This window comes from Panthera uncia (genome assembly GCF_023721935.1).
Source record: "Panthera uncia isolate 11264 chromosome D3 unlocalized genomic scaffold, Puncia_PCG_1.0 HiC_scaffold_8, whole genome shotgun sequence".
Taxonomy (NCBI): Eukaryota; Metazoa; Chordata; class Mammalia; order Carnivora; family Felidae; genus Panthera; species Panthera uncia.
Genome location: NW_026057586.1, coordinates 76,687,102 through 76,709,033, shown reverse-complemented (window position 1 = coordinate 76,709,033; position 21,932 = coordinate 76,687,102). Strand labels below are relative to the sequence as shown.

The 21,932-nt window shown below is 41.6% G+C and overlaps 1 protein-coding gene across 6 annotated transcripts in view; it reads left to right on the top strand.

Moving 5' to 3' along the window:
- The window catches only part of SUDS3 (SDS3 homolog, SIN3A corepressor complex component), a 110,479-nt gene that overhangs the window by 62,605 nt on the left and 25,942 nt on the right, over positions 1 to 21,932 (top strand). For 2 of the 6 annotated variants that reach the window (XM_049619886.1, XM_049619888.1), the window contains one exon: positions 3,303 to 4,028. The exons of 1 other annotated variant lie outside the window; for it this stretch is intronic. In XM_049619886.1, coding sequence (XP_049475843.1) covers positions 3,303 to 3,459 — 157 coding nt within the window. In that variant the 3' untranslated portion in view covers positions 3,460 to 4,028. Of the gene's footprint in view, positions 1 to 3,302; positions 4,036 to 21,932 lie in introns of those variants that run through there. 3 more of the 6 variants (XM_049619887.1, XM_049619880.1, XM_049619883.1) reach the window with 3 other exon arrangements.

Sequence of the window (21,932 nt, the reverse complement as noted above, 5' to 3'; positions counted from 1 at the left end):
TGTGGTTGGAAATTGATTCAAGCTCAGAGGTAGGCAGCTGGGGAGAACACATTTATAAAATTATTGCTGATGTGTGCTGTGACATAGCCCAGCGTGACACCACAAGCCAGTGTATGACCAAAACTAATGACATTGGGTTTTTTGCTTAAAAGATAAGAAGATTCTACCTTAAGTAGCGACTCAGAACAAATTTCATTCTTGTTCAATTGTTTTAGTTGTTTGGATTTAGACTTGATTTAAATTGGTTTTCTAGGTGGATCCGTTTTTAAAATTTAATATTTGGTAAGGTTTAGCACATCAGTGAGATTTTCCTCCAGCTTCTGGTTCACAGTCTCTGGAAGATCACTGTGAGTCTCAGACATTCTCAGGAAAGACCGTAGATTCCAAGAATCTTGTTGTTAGAAGGTTCTAGAGAATTCTTTAATTCAGTCCTCTGCCGGCAAAAGGTCGTTTGATTTTGTCCGGGAGATTGTTCATTTATTTTTATTTATCTAGCAAACATTTATTGAGTGTTTGTTCTCTGCTAAGCACCATGGGTTAACAAAGAATAATGAGTTATAATATTCACTCTCAAATTTGCTCCTTGAGGGCAAGGGCCAAATCTTGGTCTTGTTTTCTCTTATGTGGTGCCTGGTTTACTGCATGGTGACATTTGTCAGTTTTTGCTGCCCAATGTCAGAATCTCCAATCTCTTTAGAAAATTTCCCACCGCATGAGTCTTAGTGGGAGGCAGGGCCCTCCTCCCATCATAGGAGCCCCAAACATGAGGTCCTTGCTGTCCTAGTGTCCTTTGCATCTCCCGTGTGAGATGTGACCCAGACTTGGCTAATCAGATGCACATGTGTAAGGCTTTGAACTGGGAGTGGTGTTCTGCAGAAGTAGGAGCAGTGGAGGATCTCTTTTGGAGATGGCAGGAGCAGCAGTGGGCTTCTGGAGACCAGTGATGGTGCCAGTGTCTGCACTCAGTGCCCAGGGGCAGGAGGGGCCGAAGTCTAGGCTGTAGCCCCTCAGGTCAGTGGCTGCTGCAGTCCTGTCCTCTCTGAACGGCTCTTGTCACCTGGGTTTGGCAGTAGTGGTGGCTGCTGGCCAGCCTGCCTTTCTGCCTGTCCACGTGCCAGGCCTGGCTCTCCAGCCTTCCTGGTGGTTCTGTGAGCTCCCCACCATCCCCAGAATGCTTGAAGGATCCAGAATTGGTTTCTGTTGCTTACAACGTGACTTGTGTAACTCCTGGTCCAGTAACCCAGAAACAGCAGTAACTTCCTCACTTTTCAATAATTCACTTTAATTTTTATTCTGAACTCCCCATTATATTGGGTGGCAGATACTTAATCTCAGTCAATTCAGGATTTCTTTCCCCCACCCATCTTTTTTTAAGATAACATCTAAAAGTACTTTTTAATATTATAAAAGCACAGAAAGATAAAAAATAGAGAAAAATGCTGCAAATAATCGCAACTACTCTATTCAGCAACTGTTACTTAAACTTTCTTCTTCACGTGCAATAATGCAAACCATTCTCTATGCTGCCTAAAACATTTTAAATATTATTGAATCATTTTCCTTGTGATTTCTAGCATTTTTAATTACAATTATGAATTCTGTTATAAAAATTTTATTTTAAAAGTGTATACGTTATTAAAAATTAAAGCTATAGAAGAGCTGAAACCATAGTATAGTGAACACTGTATACCCCTCCTTCTATATCAGTTGTTAATGTTTTGCTAGATTTGCTTTCTCTCTCTTGTGTACCTGTATGTTTTGCCTGCTGAATTATTTGAAAATAAGTTGCAGAAATTCAGGTATTTCATCTCTTAATAGTTCATGCATTTTCCTAAAACGTCTTTCTCCGGCATAATTGCAATACCATTATCAGTTCAGGAAATTAACAGTAATTTCACAATATCATCTAAAATCTAGTCCATATTCAAAATTGTCCCAAGAATGTCTCTTATAGCTGGGTTCTAAGAGTATCTTTTCTTTTTTAAGTTTCAGGGGCTCAAATAAGTATCTGAGTATTGGAGGTTGTTGGGGGCTGAGGCTTGCAGTCCTCTGGGAGGAAGTCTTTAAGATGGTTTCATGTACCTGGATCCTAGCCATTTCCCCTCCTGAGTTCTTGCTGGTTTCTTGGGTGAACCACTCAAAGCACAGATCCTAGTACTTCCAATTTCCAATTGGGGTCTCCAATGATAGTCCCCACTAGTGGGGCTGGGGGGCAGGTGCTCCCCTGTGCCCAAACTCCTCTATTTTTTCTTTTTATCTTGTCTTGAAGGCAGGAAACCCTGGTCTGCCTCTTTGTGTTTATTTTCCTTTGGCCCAAGTCCCTTCGAGGTTCCTTTTGAAATTTAAAAGCCTTTTTTTCTGCTTTCATGGTCTGACCCCTTAAATAGAGAATGGTCATGGGATAATAGGGAGGACACACTGGTGGTAGGAGAAAAGAACATCAGTTCATCTATTACCCTGCCTTATTTGTTCTGTGGAGACATTAGCACGTATATTTCGCTGTTATGCCCCCAAGGGGGCCATACTTGTTGTTAAAAAATTAAGATACTCTGACCTGGACCACTAACCCCATCACCCTACAAGACAAGTTTTGCTGGTGTGTATTGTCTTCATGTTTTTCCTATGTCTATTTTTAGATCTTTATGACTATATTTAATGTGGTGACAAATTAATGCTATACAGTGATAAACAGCCACGTCCTCAGCCCGCGTCCCCCAGGCAGTCCAGCCTCTCCCTCCGGACATTTCAGAGACCTCCAGCAGTGAATGATTGCACGCCCAGAAGGGCAGGGCATCTTTAGGACCCCGTCTGAATCCATTTGATGGGTCAGCACCAAGACTTCCAGTCTGTTTTGAATATTCCCGTGGAGAAAATGTAAATCGGATCAAATCACCCTCCTACTTAAAACTCTTCATTGGCTCCCCATTTCTCTCTGAATTAAGTTCCAGCTGCTTCACAGGGCACACAGGCATTGTAAGGCCGGCCCTTGCTTTCCTCATTAGCTTCTTCTCTTATTAGTTTCCCCACCTGCTTCCTATCTTGCCTCCTGCTACCCACGTCCTAGCCAAACTGAACCCATTTGTTCCTTAAAGATCCCGTGCCCTTTTTGGATTCTGGGTCTTCTCACAGTTTCCCCTGCCTGGAGTTGCCTCACTAATTACTGCCAACCTTTAGGTCTTAGGTTAAAATGTCATTTCTCCTGGGAAGTGGTCCATGAACCTTCCCGGTCCCGATTCAGGTTTCCTGTAGCTCTTTGAACCTTTGTTGTAGAACTTACAACAATTTCTTATTCTTTCCGCTAGGACTCTGAGCTCCAGCATCCATGCTTATCTTGCTCATCATTTTACCCCAACTGCCTGGCCTTGTATTAAGTGTACATTGGAAGAAATAATAAAGTTTGCATGTGCATTCATAAACGTGTATGTGTCTATATGTTTACTCACACACACACAGAAGTAGGAGAGCATGAACAGATGGGAATCAGAGAATGGGGAGGATTTGGAATACAGCTAAGAATGTAATAATATCACTGCAAGGGTGCAAATGGGAACACTGGTGTTTGTGTGTAGATAACTCAAAATCTAGTAGCTTGGTGCAAGGAAGCTAGCATAGCTGACACAGACTGGGGCAGGAGATTGTTTTACCAAAAATTTGTATCGTAGGTGCATCATCATGGCATCTTAAGGCCTCTTAGAAATAAAAGCTTACAGAAAACTTGGGTTGCCTATGCTTTTACAGTGTGAAGGAAGCAAGAAATTAAATGTGTGACATCTGCCCTCCACGCCCAGGACAGAGCAAAGAGAATCCTTTCTTGTTTCTATTGGGAAGCAAGGCATTCAAGATCAATATTTGATCCTATGGCCATTAGAAACATGATAATGAGGGGTGCCTGGGTGGCTTGGTCAGTTAAGTGTCTGACTTCGGCCCAGGTCATGATCTCACAGTTTGTGAGTTCGAGCCCTGCATCGGGCTCTGTGCTCACAACTCAGAGCCTGGAGCCTGCTTCAGATTCTGTGTCTCCCTCTCTCTCTGCCTCACCCCTGCTTGTGCTCTGTCTCTCAAAAATGAATAAACGTTAAAAAAAACAAAATTAAATAAAAGGAAACATAATAACGAGGCTGCGCCCCAATACAATTTTCCACCTGTCCGTGCTTCCTGCCTACCATAGACACCAGCTCCTCACTCTGCCAGGTGCCATCTGTTTTGTAAATGTTGGCCAGCCTGCTGTGAGTAATAGCTGCCCAGTCACCTAGGGGGCAAATGTCCCCTTTGTGATGCAATCGTGGGACGTCTGCATGGGAGGTGTTGTCCACCTCTGGCCAGCCAACAAAGTGCTCACCGGAGGTGGAGCTAGTCCAGACAGGGTGTCCCAAGAAAGGCAGTGACCAACTAACTAGGGCTTGGCATGAGAGTTTGCTTCTCAAGGAGCTGGTTTTCATTTGTGCCATAATATATAGAGAGGTTTGTTCATATATTCACTTATTTGCTCTTTCTGTGACCCTCTACTGTAGTGAGTACAAGCCTAAATTCCAACAAGGAATGAATGTGATGTATGAAGAGTTAGGAAGGAAGAGAGGTGTGTGTCACACTAGAGTCTGTGTCCCATCTAAAGGAGGCTGCTGCTTCTCAGCTCCGGCCAGTTGTTTCTCTGAGATAGATTTATATGACTGCTTTCCAGATGTTCCATTTTCTCTCCTGCAGTGGCCCTTCCTGCACGGGGATTAAAGATCCCCACCCTGTTGACTGGCTTTGGCCAATGCAACGTGGATGTAAGAGGCACATGTCTCTTCTGGGTGAAAGGTGCAAGCACGGTTTGTTGTGTCTCCTTTTCCTTCGGCCACAGTGACTCTCAGTGTTTCACATGGAACTCAGGGAGAGACAGGGAGCAGAGCCACAGCCTACCCACAATGGACGTGTGGTGTGAGTAACCAGTTTGAGATTTTGGTGTTTGTACTGTAGCATTGCTCATCTATTCTGACTATATACCCAGTATTCCAGATCTTTGGATTTCTTTTTTCATGAGAAGCCATAAATCCATATTTTTGTAAAATATGTCTATTTTAAATTTTATAATGAACCAATTCTATATATAACCTATATGTACATGAACAAAATTGGGAGTGTGAGCCAAAAAATATGTGCGGACCATTGGTTTCCTACCTCTAGGCAAGACACAGGTACATTGTGATACACAAAACAGACATGCTCCTTACCTTATAGGGCTTACAGAAAATAAATGCTAGGAAGAGAAAAAGGTAATTATTGAGGTGTCCTTGTGATAAACACTAAAAATACAGGGTACAGTGAGAGCTATCTAAGAGGAATTAATCTAGATGAAGGTCAGGAAAGGCTTCACTAGGAGACAGGAAGGACTGGCTAGGCCAAGGGTATAGCACTGGGGTTGGGGGCAGGTGAGAAAGGCCGTGAGTTGGGGAAGTAGGAACTCTGACCCTAACCCTAACTTGAAAGTTGAGGAGCTGAAAGAATTTCAGTATAGCTGGAGCTCCAAGCGACAAGAGGTGACAACTCAAGTGATAAGGGGGTCCTCGTAGGCAGGCCATAAAGAATAATTTGCGCTTGAGCCCAAGGGTAGTAGGGAGCCACCGAATGAATCTTAGCAAAGGATTGTCCTATTCTGAAGTTGTGGGAAAGTGACATTTAATCATTAATTTTTTTATTGATTTGTTTGACATATCTTTGTCCACTCTGTGGCAGGCATTGTGCTAAACCCAGGAAATGCAAGAAGAAACCCTGTCCTCGAGGAACACACAGCTTAATAAGGTTTCTGACACACAGACACAACTATAAGTAAAAGGAGAGAGTAGTATATGCCATTATCTATTCATTTACTTATTTATTCAACAGACATGTTTTGAGCACTTACGTATGTGTGCCAGACAATTTTTGTACACATTGGGTGTATAGTAAGACATTATGGATCTTACAGTTTAGGTCACCTTGTAAGGCAAAGTTTCTTTATTACTAAAATGGAAAAAGTATTTGTATCAAAACAAAATCTTTGTGATGTTTACATGAGAGAAAATGCTTAGCATAACGTCTGGAAGATAAGTGGTCTATAAAAGACAGCTATTTACTACTGTTATTATTAATTATTATTTACCTCAATAAGGGAACAGTTCCTAAGATCAATATCATTAGAGGTATTGGATGTGAAAGGAGTCAACCCAGGGAAAAGTGAATGGCTCCAGCGAGGTTAGAACTAATTAGGGCTGGCAGGAGTGTGTGTGTGTGTATCTGTGTGCATGCACATCTGTGTGCACATGCATGTTGGGAGGGTCATTGTAGCATGCCTTTGACAAGTAGAAGTATCAAGATTGTGATTGACAGATAGCATGACCTTCCCTGAGGTAGGAGAGGAAAGGAGAGTATGGGGAATGAGGCTGAATCATAAAGCTGATGCACGGAGAGATTTATAGAGAACACAGGAGGTAGATACGCAGGCATTTCCTGCCTGATTCAGGATGTGTGGTCATTTGGAGTGCGTAACCATTGGCAGGAAGGCCATAATCCTTTCTGAATAAGTTAAGAGAATAAATAAAACATTTCCAGGGCATTTGTCACCTCTGCTAAGGCCCTGCAACATTAAACTAAGGCAGGCAGATGTGTATACTAAGGCTGAGTCAAAAGGCACTCTCTGCACTGGAAGTAGGGGTGTTGGGGGGGGGCAGCCATTTCAACATTGAGCAAATCTTTCTAAGTGTTGGGTAATAATATGGTTATAGATGCTACATAAAGATGCTGTATTACTAGCCAGATTATGAGTACGTCATGTATACACACGTATAGTTTGCTAAAACATACAGAACAGCACTGTCCAACAGGCATATAATAACAACCACATATATAATTAACATTTTTCTAGTATCTACGTTATAACAGTAAAAGGAAACATGTGAAATTCATTTTAGTATTTTATTTAACAGAATCTATCCCAAAGGAAATGCTTATAGTTCAACATGTAATCAATATAACAATTACTTATCAGATTTTCTACATTCTTTTTTCATCTTTAGTCTTGGAAATTCAGTGTGCATTTTATACTTAATAGCACATGTCTGTTTTGACCAACCTCATTTCAAGTCCTCAATAGCCACATGTGCTAATGGCTACCAATATAGGACAGCACAGAATATAGAACAATGACTTTCAAATGGTTTTTCACCAGAGTAAGAAACACACACACACACAGACACACACACAAATGAAGCAAAACTTTTATGAAGTAATAATCGCAGTATGAAACTTACACTCCAGTGTTTTCTATTCGATTCTATTGAATTTTTTTTAAAAATGCTGGTCATGACCCACTAAATTGATTTTATGACCACCTGTGGGCGGAGGCCTGCAGTTTGAAAACCATGGGTATGGAAAGCCTGCAGGGTTACATCTTGAATGGGAGGTTGGAGGTATAGGTTCTAGTGTTGGTGCTGAAGGCAAAAATCTTGTGTGGCCAAAATTACCTTAAATTGCCCTGGGCCTTTACAAGGGCAAAAGATAAGAATTAACTTCTCTTACTTCTCTTTGCATTTTGATTGTGACCTTCCTTCTCTGAGGCACTGGAGCCAAATTCTAGTGTGATTGGTTTTAAGAGCTGCAGGATAAATTTTTTTCTTTCTCATAATTGAATTCAGATAAGGTAAATGTGTGTGTGTTGCCAACACCCTGGATACAATAGATGTGCAATTGATTTACATATAATTCTCCTATATGTGTAAAGTCTTATAGGATCCAAGAAATGGCCCTGGGATGAGGGCCATGAACCACCCTGAAATGATATGCAACTTAAAATTGTTGTATCTTGTCTTCCAAAGGGTTTTTGTTCCAACAAATGCTAAGGAAACACATTGGTCTAGTGTGCTTGTAAGAATGTGGGGTAGACTTTCCACCTGACCTGACCACACCTCCCTCTTTGGAGGCATGGGGGCGGTGAGTGGGGGGCACCTGCAGAAGGTGTGGAATCTGTGGCTCCCATGCTCATTCTCCTAGGTGCTTCTTCTCTCCTGGTCACGGCTGATTGGACAGGAGGTGGTCTCTTGACTATATAGTTCAGCCAGTCAGAGTCTTTGTTTCTCGAGAATCTGCATAAAGAGAACCAGAAGTCAGCCGTGTGGGGGCTGGAGCCATTAAGGGTGTGGGCATGTGTGAGGGCCAGGGTTGGTATCATGGCAAGCTAAAGCCCAGATAGACTTAAGTTACAGGGAAGCAAGAGGGTAAAACTTGCAGAGGAGGCTGATTTGCAGAGCAATTTAAGAAGTAGAATGAGGGGCGCCTGGGTGGCGCAGTCGGTTAAGCGTCCGACTTCAGCCAGGTCACGATCTCGCGGTCCGTGAGTTCGAGCCCCACGTCAGGCTCTGGGCTGATGGCTCGGAGCCTGGAGCCTGTTTCCGATTCTGTGTCTCCCTCTCGCTCTGCCCCTCCCCCGTTCATGCTCTGTCTCTCTGTCCCAAAAAAAAAACCAAAACAAAAAAAACAAAACAAAACAGAAGTAGAATGAAGCCGGGGCACCTGGGTGGCTCAGTTGGTTGAGCGTCCAACTTCGGCTCAGGTCATGATCTCGTGGTTTGTGAGTTCGAGCCCCGCGTCGGGCTCTCTGCTGACAGCTCGGAGCCGAAAGCCTGTATCAGATTCTGTATCTTCCTCCATCTTTGCCCCTCCCCTGCTCGTGCTGTGTCTCTCTCTCTCTCACTCAAAAATAAATAAACATTAAAAAAAATTTTTTTTTAAATAGAATGAAGCCAAGAGGCTAGAGCGGTATGGGCCTGCAATTTTCTGGGTCCTGTGAGGGTAACTCAGTGGTTCTCAACAGGAAGTGATTTTTGTACCCAGAACCACCTCCCCACCCCCAACAAGGGGATATTGGGCAGTATCTGGAGACATTTTTGATAGTCACAACTGGATGAGGGGAATTGCTATTGGCATTTAGTGGGTAGAGGCCAGAGAGATGCTGCTTAAATATTCTAGAATGCTCAGAACCAGCTCCCACAACAAAGAATGATCTAGCCCCAAATGTCGGTAATGCCCGGTTGAGAAACCTCTATGGTAGTATTATTTTTCTGCCTGGATCTTTCTAATAAATTCCACCGTATTTAAACTATCTTGAATATATTCTCTCCTTCCCCCGCTTCTGTCTCTCTGATAATAATACTAGCTAATGTTTATTGAATACTTACTATGTGCTAGTCCCACGTTAAGCACTTCCCAGAGATTATCACATTTAATCTTCCAAATCAACATTATGACAGGAACTATTATTAGCTCATTTTATGGATGGAGAAACTGAGGCTTAACTCAGTTAAGTTGCCCAAGACAGGAGTCAGCTTGGCTTCAGAGTTTAAGCTCTTAATTATTATGCATAGGGACTAAGGCCAAAAAGCTATAAACAGCTGCCACGAGAACTCAAAAGGCTCAGTAGCTTTGGGAGGGGAGCATTTAATTTAGGAGCAAAAACCTAACATGCTCAATAGCAACTGAAGATAATACCATGTTAGAGTCTAGTAATCCTAATAATTAACATTTTCAAGTGTTTACTGTGTTCAGTACTTCTCTGCTTTGCAAATGTTGGCTTATGAGGCTGGCTTTATTATTATCCCTATTTTACAGATGAGGAAACCATGGTACAGTGTAGTGAAGTAAATGTCACAGAGCTAGTAAGTGGCAGCTGAAATTTCATCCCAGATGTTCTGGCTTAAAAATCTGTGCATTTTCCAACATACTAGGCTCTTTCTCAGTACAAGCAAAAAGAAACATTTACAGTATTGAACATAAGTCAAGACCCTTGTATTTTACAAGATGCAAATTAAAAGAAGGGGCACGGGGAAGGAGAGAACAGTGTGAGTTGAGATTTAAAGGTATAAAAATGCAGGTTCAGACTCAGGGGGTCCATTAATGCTGCTGTGTCTAGGATGGGGGACTGGGGTGGATGCCTTGGATGCTTGACTTAAGCCTGAAATGGCAAAGTGGACCTAAAGCGAAGGAATCTTAAAGTCCTTGGTGAAAGTTTGAGGCTTATTCTGTTAGTCCAGGAGAGCCACTGGTTTGGGGGCAAAGGAATGAAGATTATGGTTAGGTAAGTTAGAAAGAGTCCCCTTAGAGGGAGCCTGGGTGGCTCAGTTGGTTAAGTGTCTGACTCTTGGTTTTGGCTCAGGTCATAATCACGCTGTTTGTGAGTTTGAGCCCCATGTCTGTCTCTGTGCTGCCAGTGTGGAGCCTGCTTGAGATTCTCTCTCTCCCTCTCAAAAGAAAGAAATAAACTTTAAAAAATTAAAAGAAGAGTCTCCTATGGCAGAACATACATTGGAACAGTGGGGAAGTGGAGTCGGAGACCTGCCAGGTGAGACTGACCTTGGCCAGAGGGAAGGGTGTGCTGAGGATGTGAGAAATGTTTCAGAAGTAGAAAGGTTTGGCTCAGTATATGGCTGGATTTAGGGCTGTGAGAGAGAGGAGGTAAAAATGACAATAAGATCTTAGATGGGGATTTGGTGGTTGGTGAATCTGGAAAAGGACTATAGCACGTGGGACAAAACATTTATTTTTTAAAAGTAAAAGCAATACAGGGTGCCTGGCTGGTTTAGTTGGTAGAGTGTGCGACTCAATCTTGGGGTTATGAGTTCAAGCCAAAAATTGGGTGCAGAGATTACTTAAAAATCTTAAAAAAAAAAAAAAAAGTAAAAGCAATACACCTTGACTTTTGAACACGGTAGAGGGAGTACAGTTCTCTAATCCTAACCCCTAGATATAACCCACTTTTATTTATGGTATTTATATGTTTTTATAAACCTGTGTGTGTGTGTGTGTGTGTGTATTAACCTTGGGTTATATTATTTCTTCATTTCCCCCACAATATATTATTTACTTCTTTCCAAATTAATTCTTATACATTTATAACCTTATTATTAATGGCTATATAGTATTCTACTGTTTGGGTATATTAAGATTCAGTTATAAAAATTTGGGTTGTTTCCTGTTGTTTTCTGTTTCTTTGTTTGTTTGTTTGTTTGTTTGTTATTACCAACAAAGCAACAGATATCTTTGTCTTTCACTTTTTGTGCCAGTAGATTTATGCAATAAATTTTTCACAGAATTCCTGGGTCAAAGGTTAAGCACATTTAAAATTTTGATGAATTCTTCTAAATTGCCGGATAACCAGGTTTTTAGGAGAGGTTAATGAGTTCTGGTTTGGTCGAGTTAAGGTCAAGGTGCCAAAGGCCAAAGATCACTGTGGATGCCCCCAAATCAGTAACCTAGGTTAGGACCGTGAACAAAAGCGACATCTAGAGATATGCTGGAGGCAGATCTATGAGAATTCTAAGCTCTCCTAATGATTTAAGATAATAAATTATGCTTCAAATCTAAATATACACTAGACACATTAATTATAAAAGGTTCTCAATGTACTGTGAAAGTGTATACACAGCATATGAAAACACAATTCCATCTAAAATTTACCATAAAACTAAGACATTAACTGTGATAAATATTAAACATCCAAATGATGATCTTTCTTGCTTCTGTATTTAAATTTAGAAATGCTTTTGGAAGAGGATGGTTTGGATTCCTCAGATCTCTTAAAAGCATTTACCAAATGTCCGTGTCCTTTAGCTAAAGACCACCAGAAACCTACTTTCCATCGAACAAGCTGGGATTATTCTTCATTGCAGCACTGAGAGGAAATGTGCTATGGGAACTGTGGGGCGTCTTGGTAGGAGTGTGTTAGGAAGGACTTAGTATAGGATGTGGACTTAGGGTGGTTAAGTATTATTTCTGGTTATGTCTGGGCATTTCTGGAAGAGATTAGCATATGAACTGGTGAACTTAAGTAAAACAGATAGTAGCCCCAATTTGGTGACGGCCTGCATAGAACAAAAAGGTGGAAGAAGTTTGAATGAACTCTGTGTGCCTGTTTGAGCTGCTCCTGCCCTTGGCATTCCTGGTTTCAGGCCTTTGGACTTAGACTGGAATCTACACCATTAACCCTTTGGCTCTGGGACCTTGAACTATGTGACTGACTTTCCTGGGTCTCCACTTTACAGAAGGCAGGTTGTGGGACTTCTCAGCCTTGATAACCACATGAGCTAATACCTTATAATAAATCTCTTCATGTAGAAGAGATCTGTATCTCCCATTGGTTCTGTTTGTCTGGACAACCCTGACTAAATCATGGGTTAATGGCCTAATTCTTTTCCATTCATTTCATTCTGTGCAAGAAATCATTCCAGTGGCTTTAGAGTTATCCCAAATAATTGGGTATGTTCGATGCAAATGTAGTCGGTGGCTCAAGTGTGTGGAGTGGTTAGCTGAAAACTATTCTGTAAAATATTTGACCCGAATTTTCTCCTCTTTGCCGCACACACCTTTTTTAATCTATCAGCAGCTCTGCACAGTCTCAGATCAAATAAAGGCCCTCAAGAAACCAGTGATGGCTATCAGAGCTCGGCACACTTCATTGGAAAGCCATAAACACAATTACTAGATCATTAAGGATTGTAAAACAGAAGCTTTGAAGCAACATGCACAGAATTGCCTTGTTGGGCATGAACGGTGTCCCACACATGCCAACGCCTCCCTGTTGGAAGCCACCTGGGAAAAGACAAAAGATTGTGAACAGAAATGTCTTAGAGGCATAAGGAAATCTGATAAGGAAGACCTGGGTTCTACTCACAACTCTGATGCCCCTTGGGTGATACATTAATTGAACTCTCAGAGCCTCTGTTTCTTTCTTCTGTTTTCATCAACACCTTAATTCTTTACCCCCTCTGTTAGGTTCCTGGGGCTGCCTTAACAAAGTGCCATACACTGGCCAGCTTAAACAGCAGAAATTTATCGTCTTACAGTTTTAGAGGCTAGAGGTCCAAGATGGAGTTGTCAGTATAGTTGGTTCTTTCTAAGGGATGGTGGGGGGGTGAAGGGGATCTGTTCCATGCTTCTCTCCTTGGCTTATCGTTGGCTGTTCCCCCTGCCCTGTTTCTTCACCTTGTCTTCCCTCTGGGTTTCTGTGTCCAGATTTCCCCTTCTAAGGATGCAAGTCAGACTGGATTAGGACCCACTTTAATGACCTCGTTTGAACTCAATTACCTTTATAAAGACCCTGTCTGCAAATAGTGTCACGTTCTGAGATACTGGGAGTTAGGGCTTCATCATATGAATCTTGGGAAGACAGTTCAACTCATAATAGCACCCCTGTAACCACAGCCTTACCAGTTCATCTCACAAAAGAGGCTGAGTCCATTTACCCATTCTTTGAACCTGTGCTAGCCACATGACTTGGATTGGCCAATGGGATATTAGCAGTGGTAATGCAAGCAAAGGTCTGAAAAAGCATACATTTCTACGTTCACTAATTTTTCTGCAATTGCCATGGGAAAATTCCCAGGCCAGCCTGCTGGAGGATGAGAGGCCTGTGTTGTGGAGCCAGGTCAACCCAGGCATTTTAGATGAGGCCATCTTAGATCAGCCAACAGCCAGCCAAAACTCAGACATGCGAGTGAGTCCAGCCAAGATCAGCAGAGCATCTGGGTAACTGTCACTTAACCACAAACATGTGAGCAAGGCAGCAAAATCAGATGAGACCAGCCCAGGTCAGCTGAACCCCACGTAAATGTTTATTACTATATGCCCTGGAGTTTTTGTAGTTGTTTGTTCTGCCATATTATTGGGAGACTATATGACTGATACAGAACTAGTCACATCTACTGAGGACCTATGAGAAAGTACATAGTGTTAAATGAATTGTAGCCATGGTATTCTAGTGTTTTACAACTGTTGAATATTACATAGAAGTAAAAAGTCACCAATATACAGTAACATGCTGTGTAATAATAGTGATAAAAGGTTTGGAATGAACAAAGCTAACAAATTGGGCATTGGGTGTAAAGTGTAAACATGGGTATATACTTACGCACATAAGTCATTCATAATATTATATGATGTCTGCTCTGTGTGGATTCTTAGAGACTACCTGTGAGAAAAATGAGGCTCAGAGAATCAAACTGACTTATTCCAGGTCATATAGCTAGTAAGCGGCAGAGCTTTCACCAGAATTTGAGATATTTATGATTTGTCTAACATGGGATAACATGGTATTTTCATATCTTTTCCTGAGGAAGCTGTTGGCCTTAAAAAATTAACGGGGATGATCACTTTATCTCTAGAAATCTTCTGTCTTGTTTTGAAGTTTGAAGTTGGGGCAGAAAAGGGGATTAGACATTCACCCATCCATCCATCCACCGATCTTTCCACCCATGCGTCCACCCATCCATCCACTCATCCACCCATCCACCACCTGTCCGTTCGTCCGTCCTTCCTTCCATCCATCCATCCATCCATCCATCCACTCATTCAACAAATAAGGATTGAGGACCTGCTGTGCATCAGACACTATACTAGGCACTCTCCTTCCATCGGCTTTCCTTTCTCCTGCTGTCCCATTCTTTTTCTCATCAACGCCTCCTCTTTTGTTCTCTTCTGTAAATGTTAGCAAGAATGGATAAAAAACGCCTTGCTTGTTAGAGCAAGTGTGTATAAGGTTGATGCTGATGGTTTTAGTTCAGTTGCAGTGTTAACAGCTGTGAGTGCACCTTGACACACCTCAGCTTTGTTTCACTTTATTTTGTGTTTCTGAAAGACCATGCGGTGGAGAACGTGCCGATAAGCACAGTCCACTGCAGCTTTGCAGATGCCCACATTGGAAGCTGGAAATGGCATGTTTCTGAAGTTGACAGTTGTTTCCAACCATTGTGCATCCATTCATCCATTCTTTTCACCACTTTTTATCCTCCACCAGCTCAGGCGCTGTATTACTGCCCTGAACCTTCAGTGGTGGACATCAGTTGTACAGTGGTGAACACGGAGCTTCTTATATGCCGACACTGTTCTAAATACATTCACACTTGTTCGTTTCCACAACAGCCCTGCGAGGTTTGTACTCGTACAAACCACAGATGATGAAACTGAGGCACGGGGCGGCGAGGTTTACCCAAAGTCTCATGGATGCTTAAATGGTAAGTGACAGAGCTCTGGCCTCTAGATCCAGAGTCTGTCTTCAGCATCGCCTTTCTAAAACCTCTGCTGGCATTACCACTGAAGGCCATGTTCTCCTCTGGACCACTTTTGGGTGGGTCTGCACGGCCACCACTCTTGAGCATGCCAAATGGTGATGCCGATGGGGATGTGAAAGACAGTGCTTTCTTCAGAGTGAAGCCGCTACATATTTCAGCCTAGAATTTGAATCCAGATCCTTTCCACTCATGGACTCATGTTGTCAATCCAACAGTCTTTCCAGGCTCACCTTTCTTCTGAAACTGATCCTCAGCAGAACATCAGTTAGTGCCCATCTTCAGAACGGAAGACAGTAGAGAGGGGAGGAAGAAAGGCATCTCATTTAAGCCTCAGTCTCCTCATCTGTGAACTGGGAATAGTGAGTAGCATAACATTAGGCTCTGACTTTTATTTTTTATTGACAACTTAGTATGTGTAAGCATTGTGCTAAATGCTTTGTCATTTGTACTCTCTCATTTAATCCTTAAAGCAACACTATGAATAAGACAGGCTCAGAGCAGTTCAGTAACTTGTCCAAAGTGACACAGCTTATAAGTAGGAAGCAGAGCCTGGATTCAAACCCAGGCTGTAGAACATCAAAAGATTTCACTCTAATACACCACCATTGGTCCTTACAGGGACAGTGTTGCCCCTTAAGCCTCTCTCCAGTGTTTGTGGGCATGACTTTGGTAATTACACTGATGGGGAGGTATTAAATCATGACGACATGATTTGCTTTAGGGGAATAGGTGAGCTAGACATTCAACAGGGGAAGACCTGTTCTTTGTCCTGCTTGGCTTTCTAGTGTCCTACCAGCCCTTCATGTAATTGAAAAACTCATACTGTCATCTGAGCCTGTTCTATATATGAACACATAGAATATTTTGCATATATTGGTTTTAGCATACTTTGATTTTTCTAGGAATGCAGTTTACAGTGTGCATCAAGGGATGGTGGTAGTTTATTTTTCTCAAAACTTTATTCACAGTTTTATACCATTTCAGAAAAATCATGTCAACAATGTCAACACTGTTCAAATTATTTGAGGGACCCACACCTCTGACTCAGCTTGCATTTGTAGCTGTTACATACACAGTGGTTCTTGGTTTATGTGCCAACACAAGACTACCTTACCGTGCTTCTAGAATTCACACTGATTTTTGAAAATTGTACATGTAGAGGTTATATTATTTCTGAATTTCATTTCAGGATAGTAAAGGGCACATTAAAATATATATTTTTCTTTTACAAAAGGGTGGGTAGAATGGATCATTGCTCCCAATTCTTCATTCTCTCTCAATGGTATTACACACCAGTACCTTTTACCATGTAACTTTGCAGCAGCTTCCACTAGAGTGGATGGAGAACATTTCTGTGCTTCATTAATTTGGGGCTTAGCCACGAGACTTGCTTTGACCAATGAAATGTGGACAGAAATGGAAATGTGCCAGTCTGGAGCCTGGTTCTCAAAGGCATCATGAGTTTTCACTAATTCTCTTGTTCACCTGCCATTTGATATGAGAAAATCATGCTTCAGATGGCCACTGCTCTGTGGGGAGTAGGGAGACACTTGGAACAGATCTGAACCCAACCTAAAGCCTGGAGCCAGAATTCATCACCAAATCCCAGATGAGCTCAGCAGAACCACAGCCAACCACAGACTCATGAGTAAAATATTAAGGTGTTTTTTTTTTTTTTTTTTTTGTAACTCATTGAGATTTGGAAATTACATGTTACTCTGCAGAGACTGACTGATACAAGCAGGTGTTGGCTCTGATAAGGTTGATAAGCACTGCATTCTGGTATTCCTCCTTTAAGCAAAGCAGTTTGCTCAGGTCTTGGCACACACCCATGAATGCCTTATAAACAGGAGTTCTATTAGCATCGAATAATGGCTAAATGATATTCTGATACCATATTAAAGGGGATTATAGATACACGGTTTTCAAATCCTTAGGTTTAGGGGCTCTGCAGTTAGTCTTAAATGCTCTGACCACCAGCATAAGTGCTGGTGCTTTGGATGGGTGTAAATTCAAAGAGCAAGCAGGTCAGAGATAATTGACGAGTTCTCTTCTTTAAAAGGGAATCTGGCGCCATGGAAACGACAAGCATGTTCAGGTTTGTGACTGTGGATTATAATTACTAAGTTATTAACCAGAGCATTATGTGAAAGATTGATGGTTCTTGCTCAATGTAATGTGTCCTTTAAATGCTAAATAATAAGTTAAATCCAAGGAATAAATAAGTTTGATGGCTTATTTATGGGGTAATTATGAGATATTTTCAGCCCATAAACTAGGGCATCTGTAGAAACCCAATGCTATGGAGGAAAAAGAGCCCTGAATTAGAGATCGGGAGACCTGGATTCTCTGCCACCTGCCAACTAGTGACCTTGAACCAGTTATTTCATTGCTCTGAGCCCCAGTTTCTTCATTTGGAAAATTGGGGTGAGAGCATGCATAAAAATGCCCATCTCATCGGGTGGTTGTGAGGAGTCGTTGTCAATGACATGATTATATAAGGTGCTGAGCACAGTGCCTGACACATAATAAGTGGTTACAAATGTTAGCTATCATTTTACCATCATATATGAGATAAGAGATTTGGCCCTTCTAGGAAGAGATTTCCTATTTTATGTGTTCAGTCAGGAAGTAATTGGTACGATTTGCAGTAGACCATCAATGGATTCCAATTTTAAAAACAACCTTTAATTGTCCTTCTCTGCTTAAAGAATTATCGGAAATGTGGGTAAACACAGGCAAGAACAAAGAAGAAAATATATACCATCCATCTAACCCTCCATCTAAATATAACCACTGTTAACATTTTAATGTAGATTCCTAGTCCTTTTTTTCCCCCATGTATAGAATTTCTTTTTTAAATCTGAAATTGGAATCATGCTGTACATGCTGATTTGCCACCTGCTTTTGAGATGTTTTCAATGTCATTAAATATTCTCCTAAAACACACTTTTTAATGGCTGCAGAGTAGGGTGTTCTTGAGGAACATTGTCTAAATGGAAGAGTTATTCACAGAAGCCTACTTAGCGCATTCACTCAAATTATACTTTCAGACTTTCTGAAATCTTCGTTTCAAATTGGTCTTAAATGGGCAGGGGCTTGGCTTTAAAATTCCTCGCCACCTCCTCCTTCCTCCCCTAGCTGCCCCCAGGTTCTCTGTCAAGTAGTTAATGATGGTACTAGGCACTTATTCAGTAGGGGTGCTCTTAGTTTAAAGGGTCTCCGTGGTGAGCCATTTTGTAAAAGGGAAGAATGTCATTCAAATAACTGCCCTCTAATTTCTCTGCTCAGAGTTTTTATTTTTATTTTTTTTTAAATCGGGCTCTCTCTTTAGAGTAAGGTCCATCTACAGGTAAACACTTCCCTAATAGCCTTCTTAAACTACCTTACTTGATGCCAACTGGCACTTTTCCCCTGCACAAAAAGAAGAAATACTTCCTTTCTGTCCCCTGTACCTCCCACAATCTTTTTGGATGGTTTATTGTCTCCTACTGGTAGCATTCGAGTTGAGCTTCAGGGACTTGTATATAAACATTTTAAAAATCAATAGTTATGTACTTATTTTAATGTGACTTAGAAATGTATGTAACATGATATGCAGTATATCAATATATGATATGTAATATATCATCTATATGTATCTTGCAAATCAGCCTTGGGAGTCCATGAATATTATTGCTTAAGGGTCAGGCAGGATTTATTTATGGACAAAACCAATTTATGTGAAAATAACATGGCAAAAAGCCAGATATAGTACATGGGAATTTGGGCAACTTTGGTGATTGCCATGTTGCCACTGACATTTGATAGTTGACATTGGGTAAGTGTCCTGATTCAAGCCACCGTCATCTGCCTGGACTTCTTTTTTTAATGTTTATTTTTGAGAGAGAGAAAGTGTGGGTGGGGACATGTGGGAGGGGCAGAGAGAGAGGGAGACAGAGGATTCAAAGTTAGCTGTGCACTGTCAGCACAGAGCCCTATGTGGGGCTCGAACTCAAGAACCGTGAGATCATGACCTGAGCCAAAATCCAGAGTTGCATGCTCAACCAACAGAGCCACCCAGGTGCCCCGTCTGCCTGGACTTCTAAAGCCCCTCTCCTAACAGCTCTCTCTGCTTTCATTCTTGCCCTCCTCTCAGCCATTCTGTACATAACAGCCAAAGTGATTTTTCCCCCCAAGACACATTGAAGAACTCTCCTTATTAATGCTTGTCAGGGGCTTCCCACCATTGTTAAAAGTGAAAAATTTTAACATTTATTCTCACAATGAGGCTGAGATTGGTGACAGGTAAGGAAACTGAAGTTCAGAAAGAGTGAGTGCCTGGCTCAAGGTCATGTAACTAGTAAGGGGAGGAAGAAGGATTCAAACCCAGATCTTCTGATTCTAGATTTCTATTTAAGTTATCTCTCAACGCACATGACTGAAAGATGTCCTTTGTTCAGCTGATCAGAAGAAGCCAGTTGTATTGATTAATAATGTTTGATTGGAAGTCAGAGAAGAAACACAACTCAAACTGGGTTAAGCAAAGAAGAGACTTTATTGCCTCAAATAACTGAAAAGTCCAGAGGTAGATCAGGTGCATCTGGATCCAGAGCCTAAATGATATCATCAGGGTGCATCTGTTTTTTCTCCATCTCTGTGTTCTGCTTTCTTTGAGTTGATCCTATTCATAGGCTGGTTTTCCCTCTGTGGTCTTAAAATGACTGCCGGAAGCCCCCAGGAATATATCCTTCCCGATCTACACACAACAGGAAAAGTGAGATAGTCTTTGTGCCAACTTCCCAGCAAAAGTCTTGTTATGTGTCATGGGCTCTCATTGGCTCATGTGATTATCCCTGAACCAGTCATTTTGGCCAGAGCATTTAATGTTTAATGTGCTGATTTGATTGGACCTGGGTCCTATGTTCTGACCCTGGGCCAGGGACAGAGCCTCGCCTGTAGCACACTGGATGAGACTGAAAAGGCGATATTCCCAGAGATAATTCAGGATACTGTGTCAGGAGAAGAGTGAATGGATGCAAGCTGGCAAATACTACAGAGGTCCAACGCTTTGGTCCTACTTGGGTGCATGATCTTGAGCATTAGTGTAGAAAATTCAAAGCCTTGTGTAGGAAAGGAGAGAAGTGAGTGGGTTTTGTGCCTCTGAAGGATGGCCACATGGGACAATGGTGAGTGGCCACATGAGGTTATGGTAGTTCTAGTCCTGGGCAGAAGCAAAGCTTAGTTCCCCACTTAGTCACTTTTTTTTTTTCATGAAATTTATTGTCAAATTGGTTTCCATACAACACCCAGTGCTCATCCCAAAAGGTGCCCTCCTCAATACCCATCACCCACCCTGCCCTCCCTCCCACCCCCCATCAACCCTCAGTTTGTTCTCAGTTTTTAACAGTCTCTTATGCTTTGGCTCTCTCCCACTCTAACCTCTTTTTTTTTTTTTTTTTCCTTCCCCTCCCCCATGGGTTTCTGTTACGTTTCTCAGGATCCACATAAGAGTGAAACCATATGGTATCTGTCTTTCTCTGTATGGTTTATTTCACTTAGCATCACACTCTCCAGTTCCATCCACGTTGCTACAAAAGGCCATATTTCATTTTTTCTCATTGCCACGTAGTATTCCATTGTGTATATAAACCACAATTTCTTTATCCATGCATCAGTTGATGGACATTTAGGCTCTTTCCATAATTTGGCTATTGTTGAGAGTGCTGCTATAAACATTGGGGTACAAGTGCCCCTATGCATCAGTACTCCTGTATCCCTTGGATAAATTCCTAGCAGTGCTATTGCTGGGTCATAGGGTAGGTCTATTTTTAATTTTCTGAGGAACCTCCACACCGCTTTCCAGAGCGGCTGCACCAATTTGCATTCCCACCAACAGTGCAAGAGGGTTCCCTTTTCTCTACATCCTCTCCAGCATCTATAGTCTCCTGATTTGTTCATTTTGGCCACTCTGACTGGCGTGAGGTGATATCTGAGTGTGGTTTTGATTTGTATTTCCCTGATAAGGAGCGACGTTGAACATCTTTTCATGTGCCTGTTGGCCATCCGGATGTCTTCTTTAGAGAAGTGTCTATTCATGTTTTCTGCCCATTTCTTCACTGGGTTATTTGTTTCTCGGGTGTGGAGTTTGGTGAGCTCTTTATAGATTTTGGATACTAGCCCTTTGTTCGATATGTCATTTGCAAATATCTTTTCCCATTCCGTTGGTTGCCTTTTAGTTTTGTTGGTTGTTTCCTTTGCTGTGCAGAAGCTTTTTATCTTCATAAGGTCCCAGTAATTCACTTTTGCTTTTAATTCCCTTGCCTTTGGGGATGTGTCGAGTAAGAGATTGCTACGGCTGAGGCGCTTAGTCACTTTTTTTAAGGCCCCCGTAGTGGTCACATCTCATGTGCAATGGGCTCAGGTCAAGTGCAAACAACAGTTCAGATTTAGAGGAGCAGGAGGAAGCTGGTATTCCATTTCATTTCTAGAAATCACTTTTTACTCCTTTAAAATGAACATGTATTTCTCTTTTCTAATTACAAAAATAAAACATGTTCATAAAAAGGGACATAAAGAAAATACTTGGTAGGTACACAATAATTATGAGGTGACTGAAGGAATAAAAATTAAAATTACCCAGAATTTTGTAACTCAGAGGTAATCTTTTTTGCATTTTTTTCTCACCCCTTTCTATACATGTGAATATATTGTACATGCATACACACACAAATATTTTAAACAAAAATCTGGATCTTATATGAAGTACTCTTTAGAATTTTTTTCCCCATTTAACAGTGGACCATAGTCATTTTCCTACTCATTAAACAGTTTTGAGTTTAATGTGAGTTTTAATGACTGCATAGTTTTCCATTATAT